At 49.9% G+C, this 16909-nt stretch overlaps 1 protein-coding gene across 5 annotated transcripts in view; it reads left to right on the forward strand.

Moving 5' to 3' along the window:
• The window catches only part of CEP250 (centrosomal protein 250), a 54215-nt gene that overhangs the window by 15619 nt on the left and 21687 nt on the right, over positions 1-16909 (forward strand). For 4 of the 5 annotated variants that reach the window (XM_061127142.1, XM_061127141.1, XM_061127143.1 and 1 more), the window contains 15 exons: positions 62-163; positions 670-831; positions 1363-1541; positions 2130-2312; positions 4227-4371; positions 5186-5332; positions 6437-6667; positions 7673-7866; positions 8088-8215; positions 8711-8880; positions 11215-11382; positions 11784-11918; positions 13693-13836; positions 14693-14826; positions 15948-16086. In XM_061127142.1, the coding sequence (XP_060983125.1) occupies positions 62-163; positions 670-831; positions 1363-1541; positions 2130-2312; positions 4227-4371; positions 5186-5332; positions 6437-6667; positions 7673-7866; positions 8088-8215; positions 8711-8880; positions 11215-11382; positions 11784-11918; positions 13693-13836; positions 14693-14826; positions 15948-16086 (2361 nt within the window). Of the gene's footprint in view, positions 1-61; positions 164-669; positions 832-1362; positions 1542-2129; positions 2313-4226; positions 4372-5185; positions 5333-6433; positions 6668-7672; positions 7867-8087; positions 8216-8710; positions 8881-11214; positions 11383-11783; positions 11919-13692; positions 13837-14692; positions 14827-15947; positions 16087-16909 lie in introns of those variants that run through there. The other variant, XM_061127145.1, reaches the window with a different exon arrangement.

Here is a 16909-nt window from a genome sequence, read left to right on the forward strand (position 1 = left end):
TGAAATGGTAAATCCTCCTCTGAAAGTTTGGCTCAGAGGCTCCATTTTGTTCCCTGTTCAGGAGGCAAATCATGCAGAATTAATGGAACATGAGGCATCTCTTAGTAGGAACGCCCAAGAGGAGAAGTTGTCTTTACAACAAGTGATCCAGGATATAACCCAGGTACCAGTCAGCCTCCTGTTCACAGTGACATGTCCAGCCTCCCCTTACCCAGGCCTCCCTGTCCTCTCAGGTGCGCCTTGGGGAGTTTGGACTGAGGGTCTTGTGGGAATGAGTTCTCTGGGTATGTTTGAAAACTGGAACCCTAAGCTAAACTTTTGTGAGCTGGCCCTGCCTGCTAAAACAGGCCCTTGTTCTTACTGCCGGCTGCAGTTCTCAGACAGCGGCGGGATTCAATAACCTCTTCTTCCTTCACTTATTCATGGAGTGTTCAAGGGGTGCTCCAGCCCTGATGCTCATTCTGGGTTTGAGTGACTGATGGTAAACAGTTGATCTGAGGAATTAAAGGAACCCAAACTTTTTTGCTCTTAGATGCCCTCCTCCCACCCCCCAGGGAGAGGACCTAGGAGAAAGAAAACATCAGGTTTGTCCAGGATGGAGTGTGAATCTTCTGCATGGACTCTAGGCCTTGGTCAGTGAGATGGTGACCCTGCCTTGTTGGGTTTCAGGCCATGGTCGAAGAAGAGGACAGTATGGCCCGTGGTTCTAGTCACAAGAGCTCCTTGCTGTTGGACCCCGGTAGCTTCTCCTCCCAGTTTGATTCCCAGCATCCAGACAAGGCTGTCTCTCTGGTGCGTTTGGTACTGACTCAGAGACGCCAGGCTCTGCAGGTAAGAACCCCACACTCTTCCTCAGCCGTGGGGACCGGTGTCTAAACTGACTTGGGCCCCGGGTACCCTCTTAGCCCAGACTGCCCCTTTCTCTACATTGACCTGACATGAGGAGTTTTGTCAACACCCTGAAGTGCCCTTTGGAATCTCTGGGTCTCCCCAGCTGTGCTGGTGGGGAGCCAGCACACTCCCCATGCCACTGGCACGCCCCATTTTGATGCACTTTACACTGCACCGTGCAAAGTGGAGCCCCGGGGAGTGTGGGTAAGTGTTCTCCAGTTCTAAGGGTCCCAGCCCTACTCACCACTAACCCCACCTTCCACGTGGTACATTTGAAGATGATAAACTCTGAGACTCTGAGAGCCACAGAACCTGGTCACCTCTGATGCTCTGTCGCCTCAGCTGGTCTCATCTTTATTCACAACTCACCTTGGTCACACCCTTGCCCAGCCCTGCTTCCAGGCTTCTGACATCCCTGCTCTGCCCTGCCCTCTTGCTCACCACCTCCCTTCTGCCCCTCTCCCTCCGCAGGACCTAAGGCAGCAGCTGTCAGGCTGCCAGGAAGCTGTGAGCTCCTGGCAACAGCAGCATCTCCAGTGGGAGGAAGAGGGGGAAGCCCTGAGACAGCGGCTGCAGCAGCTCACGGGGGAGCGGGACACCCTGGCAGGGCAGACGGTGGACCTGCAGGGGGAGGTGGACTCTCTCAGCAGGTGAGTGGGGGCTGCTTGTCCCCCAGCTTCCTCCTGGGCTTAGTCCTCACCCAGACTTTTCCCACTCCCATCGTGTGTGTGTGTGGTTGGCAGACCCAGGGCTGCTCAGGACTGCCTGGCCTTGCATTCTGCTGGCTCCTGCTCACTCAGTTTTGGATCTTTGTGATGATTTAGGGGGGAAAAAAACAGTTTCGAGACTTCCCTGGTGGTCCAGTGGTTACAAATCCACCTTGCGGTGTAAGGGACCAGGGTTCGATACCTGGTCAGGGAACTAAGATCCTGTATGTCGCAGAGCAACTAAGCCCAAGCACCGAAACTAGAGAGCCCACACGCGGCAACCCCAGAGTCCGTGTGCCCCAATGAAAGATCCACACAACGCAACAAAGATCCCGTGTGCTACAACTAAGACCTGTCAGAGCGAAATATATAGATAGTAAAAAAAAAAACAACAACAAATTTCCTTCTCAAAAGGAAAGATGAGATATTTAAAGGAAGCAGATACCCCTCTCCTTTGACCCTCTGCTGTCTGCTTCCAGGAGGGTTTTTAGGTTCCAGGGTTTGTGCTCACGTCTGGCCTCCTTCTTCCAGGGAGCGAGAGCTGCTGCAGAAGACCAGGGAGGAGCTGCAGCGGCAGCTGGAGGTGCTGGAGCAGGAGGCGTGGCGACTGCGGAGGACCAACATGGAGCTCCAGCTGCAGGGCGACTCTGCTCAGGGCGAGAAGGAGGAACAGCAGGAGGAGCTGCACCTGGCCGTCCGAGAGAAGGAGCGTCTGTGCGTGTGACAGTCCCCTCCCTCCCTGGCCCCGTCCCTCCTCACCCTGAGAAAGCGGAGTTAGCGGAAGCTGGGTGTGCAGTGGGTTCAGCTTAGCTTACTGCTCCACCCTTGGCAGAAGGATGAATGCACAAAGTTCATCCAGGCTCTGCTGAGCACCCAGAGGAACTGAGGCCCCGTGGGGGGAAACAGAAATAAATGACACTGACCTCAAGCAGTTTGCAGTGTAATGGGGAAGTCAGACAAGTAAACCGTGGCCAGGTGAAGCATGAGCTAAAAAGAGCTTCAATCTAGGTCCTCTGGGAGAATAGGGGTAACAGTTTGTTACTGAAAGCTGCACGGAGGAGAGGGTCGCTGCTGAGCTGGGCCTTAATGTATTTTGGTTGGTAGAGAGCAGGACAAGGCCTAAAGGAACAGATTAGCAAAGAAAAGGAGGTGGGAAGGTGCATGGCATGTTCAGAGGAGAACAGTCTGGCCAAAGAGTAGGACTGATCCTGGGAAGTAATGGGAAATGAGCTGGTCAAGAAAGGGAATTCCAAGGATTTCCCTGGTGATCCAGTGGCTAAGGCTCCAAGCTCCCAATGCAGGAGAGCCGGGTTTGTTCCCTGGTCAGAGAACTAGATCTCTCAGCCTGCAATTAAAGATCCAGCATGCTGCAACTAAGACCTGGTACACCCAAATAAATAAATATTTTTTTTAAAAAAAGGAAATTCCAGAGTAAAGGGACCCAGCTTATCTGTAAATTCCCCAATATGATATCATAGAAAAAGCAAGAACTTTAGAGCTGAGCAGAAGCTAGGTTTAATTAATTGCTCTGGCCACGTGGACGGGTTAATTTATTTGTAAAATAGGAGTGATGATATTTCCCTTGAAGGGTCATTGGGAGGATTAAAACTGTTTTACAAAATGCCAGCACAGAGCATGGCCTGTGGTAGGTCTTCAGTATCTGGTAACGGGGGTTATATTTTCCTCATCTTTGGTACCTCCTCTCCTTTCCTGTTCCCCAGCTCCTTGCACCTAATGGTCACAAATGATGGAATCCTGAAGGACTACTCTAAGGATCATGACTGGTGTGAGGAAGGGTCTCCCTATACCAAGGCAAAGAACCAACAATCCACAAAGATAGTTTTATGTCTTTAAATTTTAATTGTTTGGCTCAATAATACATTTATTAACATTTCTATGATTCAAGGGGCTTCCCTGTGGGTCCAGTAGTTAGGAGTCCGCACTTGAGCTGCAAGGGGCACAGGTTTGATCTCTGGGTGGGGGGGTTAAGACCATGTATGACACATGGTGTGGCCAAAAAATAAATTTTTTATATAATTCAAAAGTAAAAACTATTTTAAAAGGTATGCACAGAGAGAGTATTTGTCCCTTCTGCTTCATCCATCCCATATCCCTTCCTTTTGTGTGAAATCACTTAAATTAATTTCTTGTTCATAGTTCTAGTGGTGCCTTATGCAAATGTGCGCATATATTCGTATTTCCCCCAGTTTCTTGAATAAAAGACAGTGCACCACATATACTGTTCTGTACCTTGCTTTTTTCACGTTGTGTCTTGGAGATCCCTCCTTAACAGTTTTTAGAGACCACCTTCATTCTTTTGTATCACAAAAGCAAATCAGTTCAGTTCAGTCGCTCAGTCGTGTCCAGCTCTTTGCAACCCCATGGACTGCAGCACGCCAGGCCTCCCTGTCCCAGAGTTTACTCAAACTCATGTTCATTGAGTCTGTGATACCATCCTCTGTCATCCCCTTCTCCTCTTGCCTTCAATCTTTCTCAGCATCAGTGTCTTCTCAAATGAGTCAGTTCTTCACATCAGGTGGCCAAAGTATTGGAGTTTCAGCTTCAACATCTTTCGGGATACGGCCACTCCCTAGATTTCCTCTAGCCCTCTTCCCTTTCTCATCTTAGTCAGGAGACGCTGGCAGTCCTGGAAGCCAAACAGTCCGAGTCCCTCAGTGAACTGATCTCCCTTCGGGAAGCCCTGGAGTCCAGTCGCCTAGAAGGGGAGCTGCTGAGGCAGGAGCAAACAGAAGTGACCGCCGCGCTGGCCAGGGTGCGTGGGCCTCCCCCACACTGGCGGGGTGGGGCGGGCGGCTTGGAAAGTTGATTGTTTCTAGGGAAAGGGTATGCAACCTGCGTCATTCTTCACTTTGTAAGCCATGGCCCTTCCTATTTTGTGCCTCAGTTGCTAGTTTCTGTCCCTCCCAACAGACTATATTGGAATTAGAATGATTTTCTAAAGTATAAATCTGGTCAAGTCAGTCTCTTTCCTAAAACCATTCAGTGGCTCCCCAGCTCCTTGGTGTCACACTCCCAGCCCTCTGCCCGCTGCCACCTTTCCTAGCCTCCTTTTCACCCGAGATCCCTGTCCTCACTCCTCCTATGCCTTTACTAAGTACGTTCTCCATGGTACTCATTCCCCTGTGACTCTAACACTCTGTATGAACTCTTCCCTTTGCCTGAACTGCTTCTTTCCTTCCCCTTTAACTGCAAACCATTCCTCATCTCTCAGTGTCCAGCTTCACTGTGAACTCTTCAACCAAGCACTTTTTGACTCTTTCCAGTTGAACGAATGTTTTCTTTGAGGCCCCAGAGCACTTTGTGTTTCCGTTGTCTGTGGTGTCATCACAGTGGTGGGTGTTTGTATGTCCTGGTGTCTGTGCCTCTGTCATGTGAGTTCCTCTTTCACTCTTCAATGAATGCCTGGGAGAGTGAATGAATGAATGAAGGGAAAAGTTTAGAATGTAAGGGAGGGAATGAAGTGTTAACTACTGTCTGTACACAGGAAGCAGCAGGTGTTGGGGATGTGAGCTGTTCACTGTTGCAGGGAAACTGGGAAAAGAAACTCTTTAACTGTCTGTTTTTAGGCAGAACAGTCAATTGTGGAGCTGTCGAGTTCTGAGAACAGCCTGAAGGCTGAGGTCGCTGATCTTCGGGCTGCAGCTGTCAAACTCAGTGCCTTAAATGAGGCTTTGGCCTTAGATAAAGTTGGACTGAACCAGCAGCTTCTCCAGGTGAGCAAAGAACTCTGACACACAGCATAGGACTGGGCCCCAACCAAGGGCAGGACACAGCTGATGGCCTGTGACAAGGAACAGTGCTCAGATGGATCAGCCCAAGACAGATCAGCTCCCATGTAGTCCTGGAATGAGCAAAAGGAACACTTATAGTGCAGAGGAAAGCAAAGATTATAAGGCCCGGGCTCAACCATTGAAAGTAAATCCCTCCCACATCTACAGCAGGACTACCTTTGGGCTTTACAGTGAAATCACCAGGGCTAGGAAGGAAGTCCTAGAAGGAACTCTAGAAGGAAGACTAGGCTTTAATCCTGTTGTTTGAGATAACAGCAACCACTACAAAAGGATCTGCTGAAGAGCCCAAACCTCAAAATCTTCTCTAGAGGTTACAGATGTAACATGTCTCAGACTTCCCTGGTGGTCCAGTGGTTAAGACTCTGAGCTTCCACTGCAGGGGGCATGGGTTCGATCCCTGGTGGAGGTACTAAGATCCTGCATGCTTCATGGTGCTAGAAAAACAAACTGAACAGATTTAACTGTCTGTTCAATCACTCTTTGTTCCCTTGAGCACCAGAAATATTCTATGTTCCCTTATCCTGAATTCTTCAAGAGCAGGATTTTGCTTTTTTTTTTTGTTTATTTATTTTTTGGCTGTGCTAGGTCTTTGTTGCTCCCCAGGCTTTTCTCTAGTTGCTCGGCAGGGCTTCTGTGGCTTCTCCTGTTGCAGCATGACATGTGAGCTTCGGTAGTTACAGCTCATGGGCTCTAGAGCAGAAGTTCAATAGTTGTGGCACACAGGCTTAGTTGCTCCAAGACATGTGGGATCTTCCTGGATCAGGAATCGAACCCATTGGCAGGCAGATTCTTCACTGAGCTGCCAGGGAAGTCCAGGATTTTGCCTTTTTTGTCTCTCCCCAACATCTAGTACTTGCAGTAAAGGCTCTAGACCCCAAATGTGTGCTTGGTCCTCCTCTCCCATAAGCACTCCTGTATCCTTCTGTGGGGAACAGAGTCATATATTTCATGTAGACTTCTGTCTCACCTCTTCATCTCTAAACCATAACCCTTTGTCTCTGATGCTCTTCCCTTTTTGGCTAGTAGTTAGAACAGGAGAACCAGTCTGTGTGCAGGAGGATGGAGGCAGCAGAGCAGGCGAGAAGCGCTTTGCAGGTGGACCTGGCAGAGGCCGAGAGGAGCAGGGAAGCCCTGTGGGAAAAGAATACCCACCTGGAGGCCCAGCTGCAGAAAACAGAAGAGACCAGGGCAGAGCTGCAAGCGGATCTCAGGGGCATCCAAGAAGAGAAGGAAGAAATTCAAGAGAAACTAAGCGAGGTGGGAAGATAAAACTGCTACTGTCTCATGAAAGTATATAATACATGCTCACTGTAAAAAAACGAAAACACTACAGAAATGATTCAGGAAGGGAAAAATCTCATTTCCTAGAAATGACCAGCATTACTATTAATAGTTTGGTGTACATCTTCCAGTTTCCTAAAGGAATCCCTCACTTATGCCCTATTGCTTCACATCCATCAATTTGAGTTAGATGCCTCTCCGGTGTTCTCTGATAATACGTCATGTTTATTCAACCACCACAGCCTTCATACTGTATTATGAATATCTGTTTACATGTCTCCACCATTAGACCAAAAGCTCCTTGAAGCAAGGCTATGTCTTATTTGTTTTTAATCCCTCCAGCTTTTAGCACAGTGTCTAACACATGGCAAGGCGCTCCATGAGTTTTTTCTGAACCAATGACCCAACTCAAAGGTGATCTTCCCTACCAAACTTCTCGTTGACCTAATAACTATATGTAATCTCCCCTCTCAGGGGTCTTCCCTGGTGACTCTGACGGTAAAGAATCTGCGTTCGATCCCTGGGTCAGGAGGATCGTCTGGAGAAGGGCATGGCAACCCACTCCAGTATTCTTGATGGAAAGTCCCATGGACAGAGGAGACTGGCAGACTACAATCCATGGGGTCACAAAGAGTCTGACACAACTGAGTGACTAACACTTTCACTTTCATTCTTCCCTTCTCAGAGTCTCTTTCTCAGGGCATTGATCACCTTCTTCGTGGTAATGTGTGTGTGTCTTACTTCTTAAGACTAAAAGCTCCTTAGAGGTAGATCTCTTGCCGCCCTAAGCACAGAGTCTTGCTCAAAGGAGAGCTTGTTTCCTGGGCTGGGCACTCTGGGTAGATCAGGGAAATAGATGTATGACCCTTGGTGTGAGAGGACAGCTCACAGAGGTGGGTCCAGTGACCCTAATCTGATGATAGCAGCCTGGGGGGGGCGGTCCTGCCTCTGCACCTGTCTCATCAGTTCTGTACCCCCCAGACATATCACCAGCAGGAGGCAGCCTCAGCTCAGATGGAACAGCTAAAGCAAGAGACAAAGCGCCAGGAAGAGATGCTTGCCCGAGAAGTCCAGGAGAAGGAGGCTCTGGCACGGGAGAAGGCGGCTCTCGAGGTGCGGCTGCAGGCTGTGGAGCGAGACCGGCAGGAGCTCTCAGAACAACTGCTGGGGCTCAGGTAGGGCCCACACCCAGTTCTGCCAGGGGCAGAGAGCTTTGCAAAGCAAGGCGTAGCCAAGCTGAGTTCCTTGTCCAAAGTGTATGGGGGTTTCAAAGAGTTATGAGTTTGTAATTGCCCCCCTAGCTTCTCTAGGTGGCCAGTAGTTAGAACCCAACTCCTCTTAGGGAAGGGTAAGGGGCTTAATGGGTAAGAACTCTCCTGATTCCTGAACCTGACAGCTCAGCCAAGGAGGTACTGGAGAGCAGTCTGTTTGAGGCCCAGCAACAAAATTCTCTGGTAGAGGTCACCAAAGGGCAGCTGGAGGTCCAGATTCAAACTGTCACTCAAGCCAAGGAAGTAATCCAAGGTGAGAACCCAGCTGGGATGGGCACACTTCAGTCCACGGGGATACCAAAAGCCAGGAAGACGGTGGGAAGCTATTAGAGCCAGACCTAGGGCCTCCGAGGGGGCTTCCCTGGTGGCTCAGATGGTAACGAATCTGCCTGCAATGCAGGAGACCCAGGTTCAATCCCTGGGTCAGGCAGATCTCCTGGAGAAGGGAATGACCACCCACTCCAGTATTCTTGCCTGGAGAATCGCATGGACAGAGGAGTCTGGTAGCCTACAGTCCATGGAGTTGCAAAGAGTTGGACATGACTGAGTGACTAACACACACACATGTACACACACACACACACACACACACGCCCCCAGCACACACACACACACACACACACACACACACACACACACACGCCCCCAGCCTCTGAGACGGGAATTCCTCATGAGGCCTGGGGAGGAGGGTGAAAGATGGGAGGGCAGAGGCTCAGAGACCAGACAGATCCTGTCCCTGGCATCCTAGGGGAAGTGAAGTGCCTGCAGCTGGAACTGGACACTGAACGGAGCCGGGCAGAGCAGGCGCGGGACACAGCAGCTAGGCAGCTGGCCCAGGCTGAGCAAGAAGGGCAGGCTGCCCTGCAGCAGCTGAAGTTGGCCCATGAGGAGGAGGTGAATCGGCTCCAGGAGAAGTGGGTAGGTGGCGGATGTGGCCAGGGGGTGGGAGAGATGGACGTGGCCTCCAGGGTGTAAAGGGAGCAGAAGAATACCTTGGATAATTCTTGCCCAATTCAGAACTGTGTTTCCTTTGCTTTTTAATTATATAATTTAGTCCATTTGCTTTTATTGTGATTATAGGTATGTTTGGATTTATTTCTGTCATCTTTTGCTATTCATCTTGTCTTTTTACCTTTTGGGACGGGGAGATCACCTTAACTTCTTTTAGAGGGTTGTAGTGAATGATTAAGCTGTATTCTTTTCCTACCTTTTTTCTCTCTCTCTGCTACTTTGGATGATATGTACTGTGTTTTTTATTCTTTTAGTTATTCTTTAATATTTTAAAATACATACTTAATAGAATCTCAAGTTAATTGTTGTATTTACCCTTTTCCTGAATGACACAGGATCACAGAACACTTTACCTGCTTTCACTCCTCCTCACCTATCAGCTGTACTAGTCAGTGTGTTTAGTTGTTAGTAGTTTGTTAACACCATACGTTATGCCTTTTGATTATTTGATACAGTCAATCATTGCTTAGATATCCTGAAATTTTTTTTACAAGGTTTGTTTTTGCTCACCATTCCTTCTTGCATGTCGGGTTTTCTATTTGGCTTTATTTTCCTTCTTGAAGGAAGATAACCTTTGGTGAGGGTATGTTGGTGTTTAATTGTCTGAAAATACCTGTTTTACTTTTATTCATTTTGTTGTTGTTTAATCACTAAGTCATATCCAACTCTTTTGCAGCACCATGGACTGTAGCCCACCAGGCTTCTTTGTCCATGGGATTTCCCAGGCCAGAATAATGGAGTGGGTTGCCATTTCCTTCCCAGGAGACGTTCCTCACCCAGGGATCAAACCCTGCTCTCCTGCATTGCAGGCCGATTCTTTACCGTCTGAGCCACCAGGGAAGTCCTTAGTTCTGGAAGATCCCCTGGAGGAGAAAATGGCAACCCACTCCAGTATTCTTGCCTGGGAAATCCCATGGATAGAGGAGCCTGGTAGACTACAGTCCATGAGGTTGCAAAGAGTTGGACACAACTGAGTGTCTAACACTTATTTTTTTACCGAGAATTTATTTGTTTATATTTTGGCCATGCTGTGCAGCTTGCAAGATCTTAGTTCCCAGAGTAAGGATTAAACTTCTGCCCTCAGTAGTGAAAACACAGAGTCCTAACCACTGGACCGCCGGGGAATTCCCTATCCTCATTTTTATAGATGAGGAAACGGAGGCACAGAGATGCGATAGAAATTAACTGAGGTCATACTAGTAGTGCTGGAGTAAAGACTGCAACCCAGGGCAGCCTGGCTCCAGAGCCCCTCACCACCATCCTGAGAGCCTGACAGAGGGGCTGGATTCATCCAGGAAATCAGGGAAGTCGGTCACTGGTGGACTCTGGGATGCTCCATCCTGACGGTCTTGAATCCTGTAGGAGACATCATAGCTAGACGTGGTCTGACTTCAGAAGGCTGACCCTGCCACTCTGAGCAGGGGAGAGGGGCAACAGAGAATGAGTCCACCACCTATTTGCTGTTACAACCGCCAAGCATGATGTGGTTAAAAATAGCAAATATTTGTAGCTTATATGAGGGACATTTGTACTTTAAAAAACAGTTACATGTATTATATCTTTTTTTTTCTTCGGTGGTATGGTACGGCATGCAAGATCTTAGTTCCCTGACCAGGGGTCGAACCTGTGCTCCCTGCATTAGGAACACAGAGTCTTAACAACTGGACCACCAGGGATGTCCCTGTTTTTTTATCTTAATTTATGTATTTTATCTTTTGTTGTGTTGGGTCTTCATTGCTGCGTGCAGGCCTTCTCTAGCTGCGGCGAGCAGGGGCTGCTCTTCATTGCATTGCAGAGGCTTCTCTCGTTGCAGAGGACAGGCTCTAGGCACACAGGCTTCAGTCATTGTAGCACGTGGGCTCTGTAGCTGTGGCTCACAGGCTAAGTGGTTGTGGTCCATGGCCTTAGTTGCCCCACGGCATGTGGGATCTTCCCAGACCAGGGGTTGAACCCGTGCCCTCTGCAGTGGGAGTGCAGAGTCTTAACCACTGAACTGCCAAGGACACCCCTGTTTTTTTTTTTTTTTTTTTCAAATAAATCTCACTTGATTCTCATAAAACTTGGCGAGATAGGCAAGGCAGGATAATTAGCCTTACCTCACAGATGAGAAAACAGGCTTGGTGAGCAAGACACCGAGGCCACACAGCCGGTGAGCAGTAGGTAGACTCACTCTCACCTGCTGCTCCTCTGCCTCCGCGCCTCACCCTCTCGGCTCAGTCAGTGTTTCCTTCGTACGACCAGGAAGAAGAGCGCTCCCAGCACCGGCAGGAACTGGAGAAGCTTCTGGAGAGCCTGGAGAGGGAGAAGACGGAGCTGGAAGCGAGGCTGAGCAAACAGCAGGCAGAAATGGAGGCAATGCGGACGCGGAGGGAGGAAGAGCGGGCCGAGGCCGAGAGCGCCCTGTGCCAGGTGGGTAGCTGGGAGGGCTGCGTGTTCCCTGTGACCCCCTTCCTCCGACCACTTCCTTCCAGCCCCCCGGGAGTGGGGCTATAGGGGCTTCCAGGCCTCCCACTCTGCCCCCGTGAGCAGGCGACCGGCACCGTTGGCTGCGGGGCTGGCCGTGTGTCCCACTTCCTGAGGGAGGGCCGCCGTTTACCACATCCTGTCAGCTTGCAAACCAGTGGCAATCTTCACACTTCCTGGTTCTCAGTCAGTGGTCCCAACCTTCCTCTGCCCTCAGCGCCGCCGCCCCCCCCCCCCCCACCCCATTTGCCAGAAGAACCTAGAGCACCTGGCGTGTCCTTGTGGCTTTGTGGATGAGCATGATGACCCCTGACCCAACAAGCCCCGGCCCTCCTGCCCCTTCACAGATGCAGCTCGAGACAGAGAAGGAGAGGATGTCCCTCCTGGAGACGCTGCTGCAGACGCAGAAGGAGCTGGCAGAGGCCAGCCAACAGCTGGAGCGGCTGAGGCAGGACATGAAGGTTCAGCAGTTAAAGGAGCAGGTATAGGGGGTGGTCCTGGGCAGGGAGAAAAGGGAGCGGTGATTCACTCCTTCACACTGTTTTGTTTTTCTTTTTTAAACATGTATTTATAGGGCTGTGTCAGGTCTTAGCTGCGGCACACAGGATCTTCTGTTGCAGTGTGCAGGCTTCTCTCTAGTTGTGGTGTGCAGGCTCCATAGTTGCAGCAAGTGGGCTTAGCTGCCCTGTTACATGGGATCTTGGTTCCCCAACCAAGGATCAAACCCATGTCCCCTGCATAGACAGGTGGATTGTTGTTGTTGTTGTTGTTGTTTTTTGCTGCACTGGGTTTTGGTTTCTACGTACAGGCTTTCTGTATTTGTGGTGAGTGGGAGCTACTCTTCATTGCAGTGCTCGGAATTCTCATTGGGGTGGCCTCGCTAGATCCCAGGCTCTATAGCATGGGCTCAGTAGTTGTGACCCACGGTTAGTTAGTTGCCCTGTAGCATGTCCAGCAGTCTTCCTGGACCAGGGATCAAACCCATGTCCCCTGCATTAGCAGATGGATTCCTAGCCACTGGACCACCAGGGAAGTCCCCACTCTTTCACATTGACCTGCTCTTTGGCACTGCTTTGCACCAGGCCCCGGGCTAGCTGCTGACACTTGACCAATAGAAAGCTGTGGCACAATGGTGAACGTGACAGTCGTGGTATTTTATAAAGTGGCAGAGAGGACACAGAATAAGTGAGATAACTGTAGGTCGCGATAAGGGCTGTAAAGGAAACGAATAGGCCGAGGTAACTGAGAGGGATTCAGGGAAGGCCTCTTTGGACAAAGGTGGTCAGTGGGGCCCTCACTGAGAAAGTGACATTTGAGCTGAGCCATGAAGGTTGAAAAGAGTCAGGCCCTTAAAACAGTAAGGGTGAACCTTGAAAGGATTTTGCTAAGTGAAAGAAGCCAGTTACAAGAGGCCACATGGTATATTATTCCACTTGCAGGCAGTAGCCCAAAGAGGCAAACCTATAAAGACAGAGAGTAGATGAGTGGTTGGAAGTGAGGATGGGGGATGGGGAGGGTATGCAGTTTGTTTCTGTAGCTGATAAAAATGGTAAAAAATTATCACAGTAACTGTGGCACAACCCTGTGAATATGCTAAATACCATTGAATTGTCTGCTTTAAATGGGTCAGTTGCAGGATATATGAACTCAATCTCAATAAAACCATTAAAAAGAAAAGAAGCCAGCCATTTGAAGGACAGTTCAGGCAGTAGAAATAGCTGTCGTAAGGACCTGGGACAGGCAGAAACGACCCGGGACAAGTCCCTTGATAAGCTTGGGGGCAGGAACCCTTTGTCAGCCATGGAAGGAGGTTGGATTTTGTTCTAAGGGCAGAAGGAATGTGTTGGATGGTATCTAAAAATCAGAGTGGGACATGATTTACTATATGTATTTTTTAAATACTTTAGCCTCTGAGGGGAGAATTGTGTGTGTGTTTGTGTGTGTGTGTACCTGTGTGCATGTGGGCGTGGCAGCATGAAGTGGAAGTCGGGACACCCGGCAAGAGCTGCTGCAGTGGTCTGAGTGAGGCACCCTGAGTGAGCAGTGCGCTTGGTCAGGGAGGAGCAGGAGGAGGAGGTGAGGACTTGAGGTGACAACGTATCACGGAAACAACACGACTTAGCTGGGCCCCGCCTCGGCTTTTGCCAACCCAACCTAAAAACCAGTATTTCTACGATACAATCTCTGCAACACAGATTTTGTGACCAAGGTTCCCTTCTCTCTTCTGATACAGGATTCTCTCTTCTCCCCTTGCAGGAGACCACCGGGATGCTGCAGACCCAGCTCCAGGAGGCTCAGCAAGCGCTGGAGCAGGCAGCCCAGCAGCATAGAGACAGCCTGGTGGCCCTCCAGGAGGAGGGCTGCGTCCTGCTGCAGGATAAGACAGACCTGCAGAAGCAGGTCCCTGCTCCTCTTTCCCAGCCCGGCAACCCTTCCCCAGCACAGCCAGGCCCTCCTACTCCCCCTGGCAGGACAGGGAAACCTTGGCCCTGCTGCCTGAGCTTGGGATGGGGAGGGGAGGCCCCAGTATTAAGTGAGAAGTGAAGGGTTCTCAGAACTGAGCGTATGCCTCCCAGGCCCTGGGATAGTTAGTAACCTCTCTTAGTGGGGACCATGGTTGTTATTGTTTAATGACTGAGTCGTGTCCGATCCTTTGTGATCCCATGAACTTTATCCCCCAGGCTCCTCTGTCCTTTGGATTTCCCAGACAAGAATACTGGAGTGGGTTTCCATTTCCTTCCCCAGGGGATCTTCCCAACCTGGGGATCGAACCCACGTCTCCTGCATTGGCAGGCGGATTCTTTACTGTCTCAGCCACCAGGGAAACCCAAACCTCACATTTTTTTGGCATCCTCCTTGATCCAACTTCCCCCACAGAGCAAGTGTTTTTATACCAGGTTGCTTTTCCTTCTCAGAATCCTGTATCAGATAGTACTCGGATTGTTTATTTTTAAAAAAATATAGTCACTTGGCCTTTGGACAGAGTTACATTCAGCCAAGGTTTTTCTTTGCGCCTCCTTTATACACCATACATGAGGCTGGGGAGACAGGTGACGAGGCTGAACAGTAGTGAGGGGCTTATGAATGGTTGGCGGAGGGAGGTAGTTAAGAACAGCATCTAAGGGTTGGCAGGCCCTCCTGGGCGTTGGAAATGGGCTGCTGACTATGGTAAACCTTGAAGGACCCTAAAGTCCTAGATGAGAAGCATCCTTCCACTGACTTCCTATCCCTGGTCCTCATGCTCTTGACTTTCCAGGTGGAGGACTTGAAGTCTCAGCTGCTTTCCAAAGAAGCCTCCCAGAGGTTCATGGACCAGGAGGTTCAGGAAAAGCTGAGAGAGGCCCAGGAGTGTAGCCGAATTCAGAAGGAGCTGGAGAGAGAAAAAGCCAGGTAGGCTGGACAGCCCATGGAGTTGGCTTTGGCCTTTCTGGATCCAGGGGTCACGGTGAGGTTGACCGTTCTTTGCTCAGGTCCCCTAACCACTCATGTCCCTAGCTCTGGACTCTACAGGTAACTGTGTAGAGAGGGCATGGTCCCTGTTTCCGAAGCTTGCACTTCATTCATTTAGTGGAGAAGATGCCTCACGCACCAAACACTATGCCAGAGGTTGGGGATATAGTTTAAGTAAGACAGTATGGTCTCTGCCTCAATAGAATTGAAGGTTTTGTGGAGGAGACATTAATCGAATCATCTCCAAGGGAAGGTATTGGCAGATTATGTTACCTGGAGCCTGAGGCGGGAGAAACCCTTTTGTTGATGAAACTAGAAGTACGAGAATGGTACCGATGTCCAGATAAGAGATACCAAAGCTGGAGCCCTGGTCGGGTGGTAAAGAAGAGGAGGAGGCAAGGGGTTTAAGGGACATTAGGGGAGTTGGGATCAGTTTATATGTAGTCTTAGAGTGGACACAGGCAGGATGAGGGAAGAATGCTGTGATGTGGTCAGGACTTCTAAGGGTGGATGGAGATACCATTCACTGAGCTGGGGAATGTGGCAGGGGTGACTGGGTGGAGGGGAGGTGCAGAGGAGATGGGAAGAATTGGACGTGTTGAATTTGAGGTACTGTGTAGGGATTTCTGGAATTTGCCAAAGAGTAAATTGTGAAGTTGAACCTAGGAGCAATCAGTAGGTGCTCAATAAGCACAGATTTTTATTCTTAGCCTGTAATCATGATCATTACTGTTTCTATGCTAATTATCCATGCTATGTTAGAGCAGTCAGATGAGAAGGTAGTTCTTTGTTGCCTGAGGGAATGGCCTGGCCCTCTGACCCCTCTCTCTTTTTTAAAAATTTTATTTATTTATTTTAATTGGAGGGTAATTACTTTACAGTATTGTGATGGGTTTTGGCATACATGCACATGAATCAACCACGGGTGCACACGTGTCCCCCCATCCTGAACCCCCCCCCCCACGTCCCTCCCTACCCCATTCCTCTAGGTTGTCCTGGAGTACCAGCTTTGAGTGCCCTGCTTCATGCATCGAACTTGAACTTGACCCCTCTCTTTTTAGCCTGACTCTGTCGCTGGTGGAAAAGGAACAGAGACTCCTTGTTCTGCAAGAGGCTGACTCTGTTCAACAGCAAGAACTGAGCTCCCTGCGCCAGGACATGCAGGAGGCCCAGGCTGGGCAGAAAGAGCTCAGCGCTCAGGTATCTCCCACCCCAGCAGGAAATCTCTTCCCTGATGGAAGCCAGCCTCTGGAGTCGGCGGGTGCTTGCTCAGTCACACTGGGGCCTCAGCAGACCCGGCAGGAGAGGGAAGCCAGGACCGGGTAGGGTGGAGCATGGGAACCTGACCCAGAGTCAAGAACAGACCGCTGATGACTGGAACATGGGGCCCAGAGGATAGGGCTTACGCAGGCCTGTTCTTGCCTGGCCAGTGCCAAGTGCACCCAGTCTGCCCGGCAAGACACAGCAAGGGGAACAAATATTACTCCCCTCGGGTCCACAGCAGCAAGAGGCCTTCCACCGACTTGGTCTGTTCACAGCAGGACCCCAGACCTGTGCACGGAGGGAAGATGGAGCTGGGAGGAAAAACGTGAAGGGAGTAAGAGCTAGATGTAGACTGTGGTAGAGCAGGACCCAGGTCTGCTTGTTAGACAGTCCTGGGTGTGATCCCTGCTCTACTGTTTCCTGGTTGTGTGAATATCGCTTTATTTATCCATAAAACAAGGGTGATAATTCTTAATCATTGTAGGAATATAGGAAATGTCAGGAGCACAGTAAGCATTCAGTAAATGGTAGCCATTATTATTGTGAGTTGTCTTCTTTTGGCTCAGTATCAGGGTTTCAAGCAGAATTTTTTTTTTTTTTCAGCTGCCCCAGATCTTAGTTGGCACCTTCGTTGTGAACACGCAAAATATTTTTAGTTGCAGCATGTGGGATCTAGTTCCCTGACCAGGATTGAACCCAGGCCCCCTGCATTGGGAGCACAGAGTCTTAGACACTGGACTACCAGGGAGGTCTCTCAGGC

The sequence above is a fragment of the Dama dama genome, chromosome 23, assembly GCF_033118175.1.
Source record: "Dama dama isolate Ldn47 chromosome 23, ASM3311817v1, whole genome shotgun sequence".
In the NCBI taxonomy this organism is placed as follows: domain Eukaryota; kingdom Metazoa; phylum Chordata; class Mammalia; order Artiodactyla; family Cervidae; genus Dama; species Dama dama.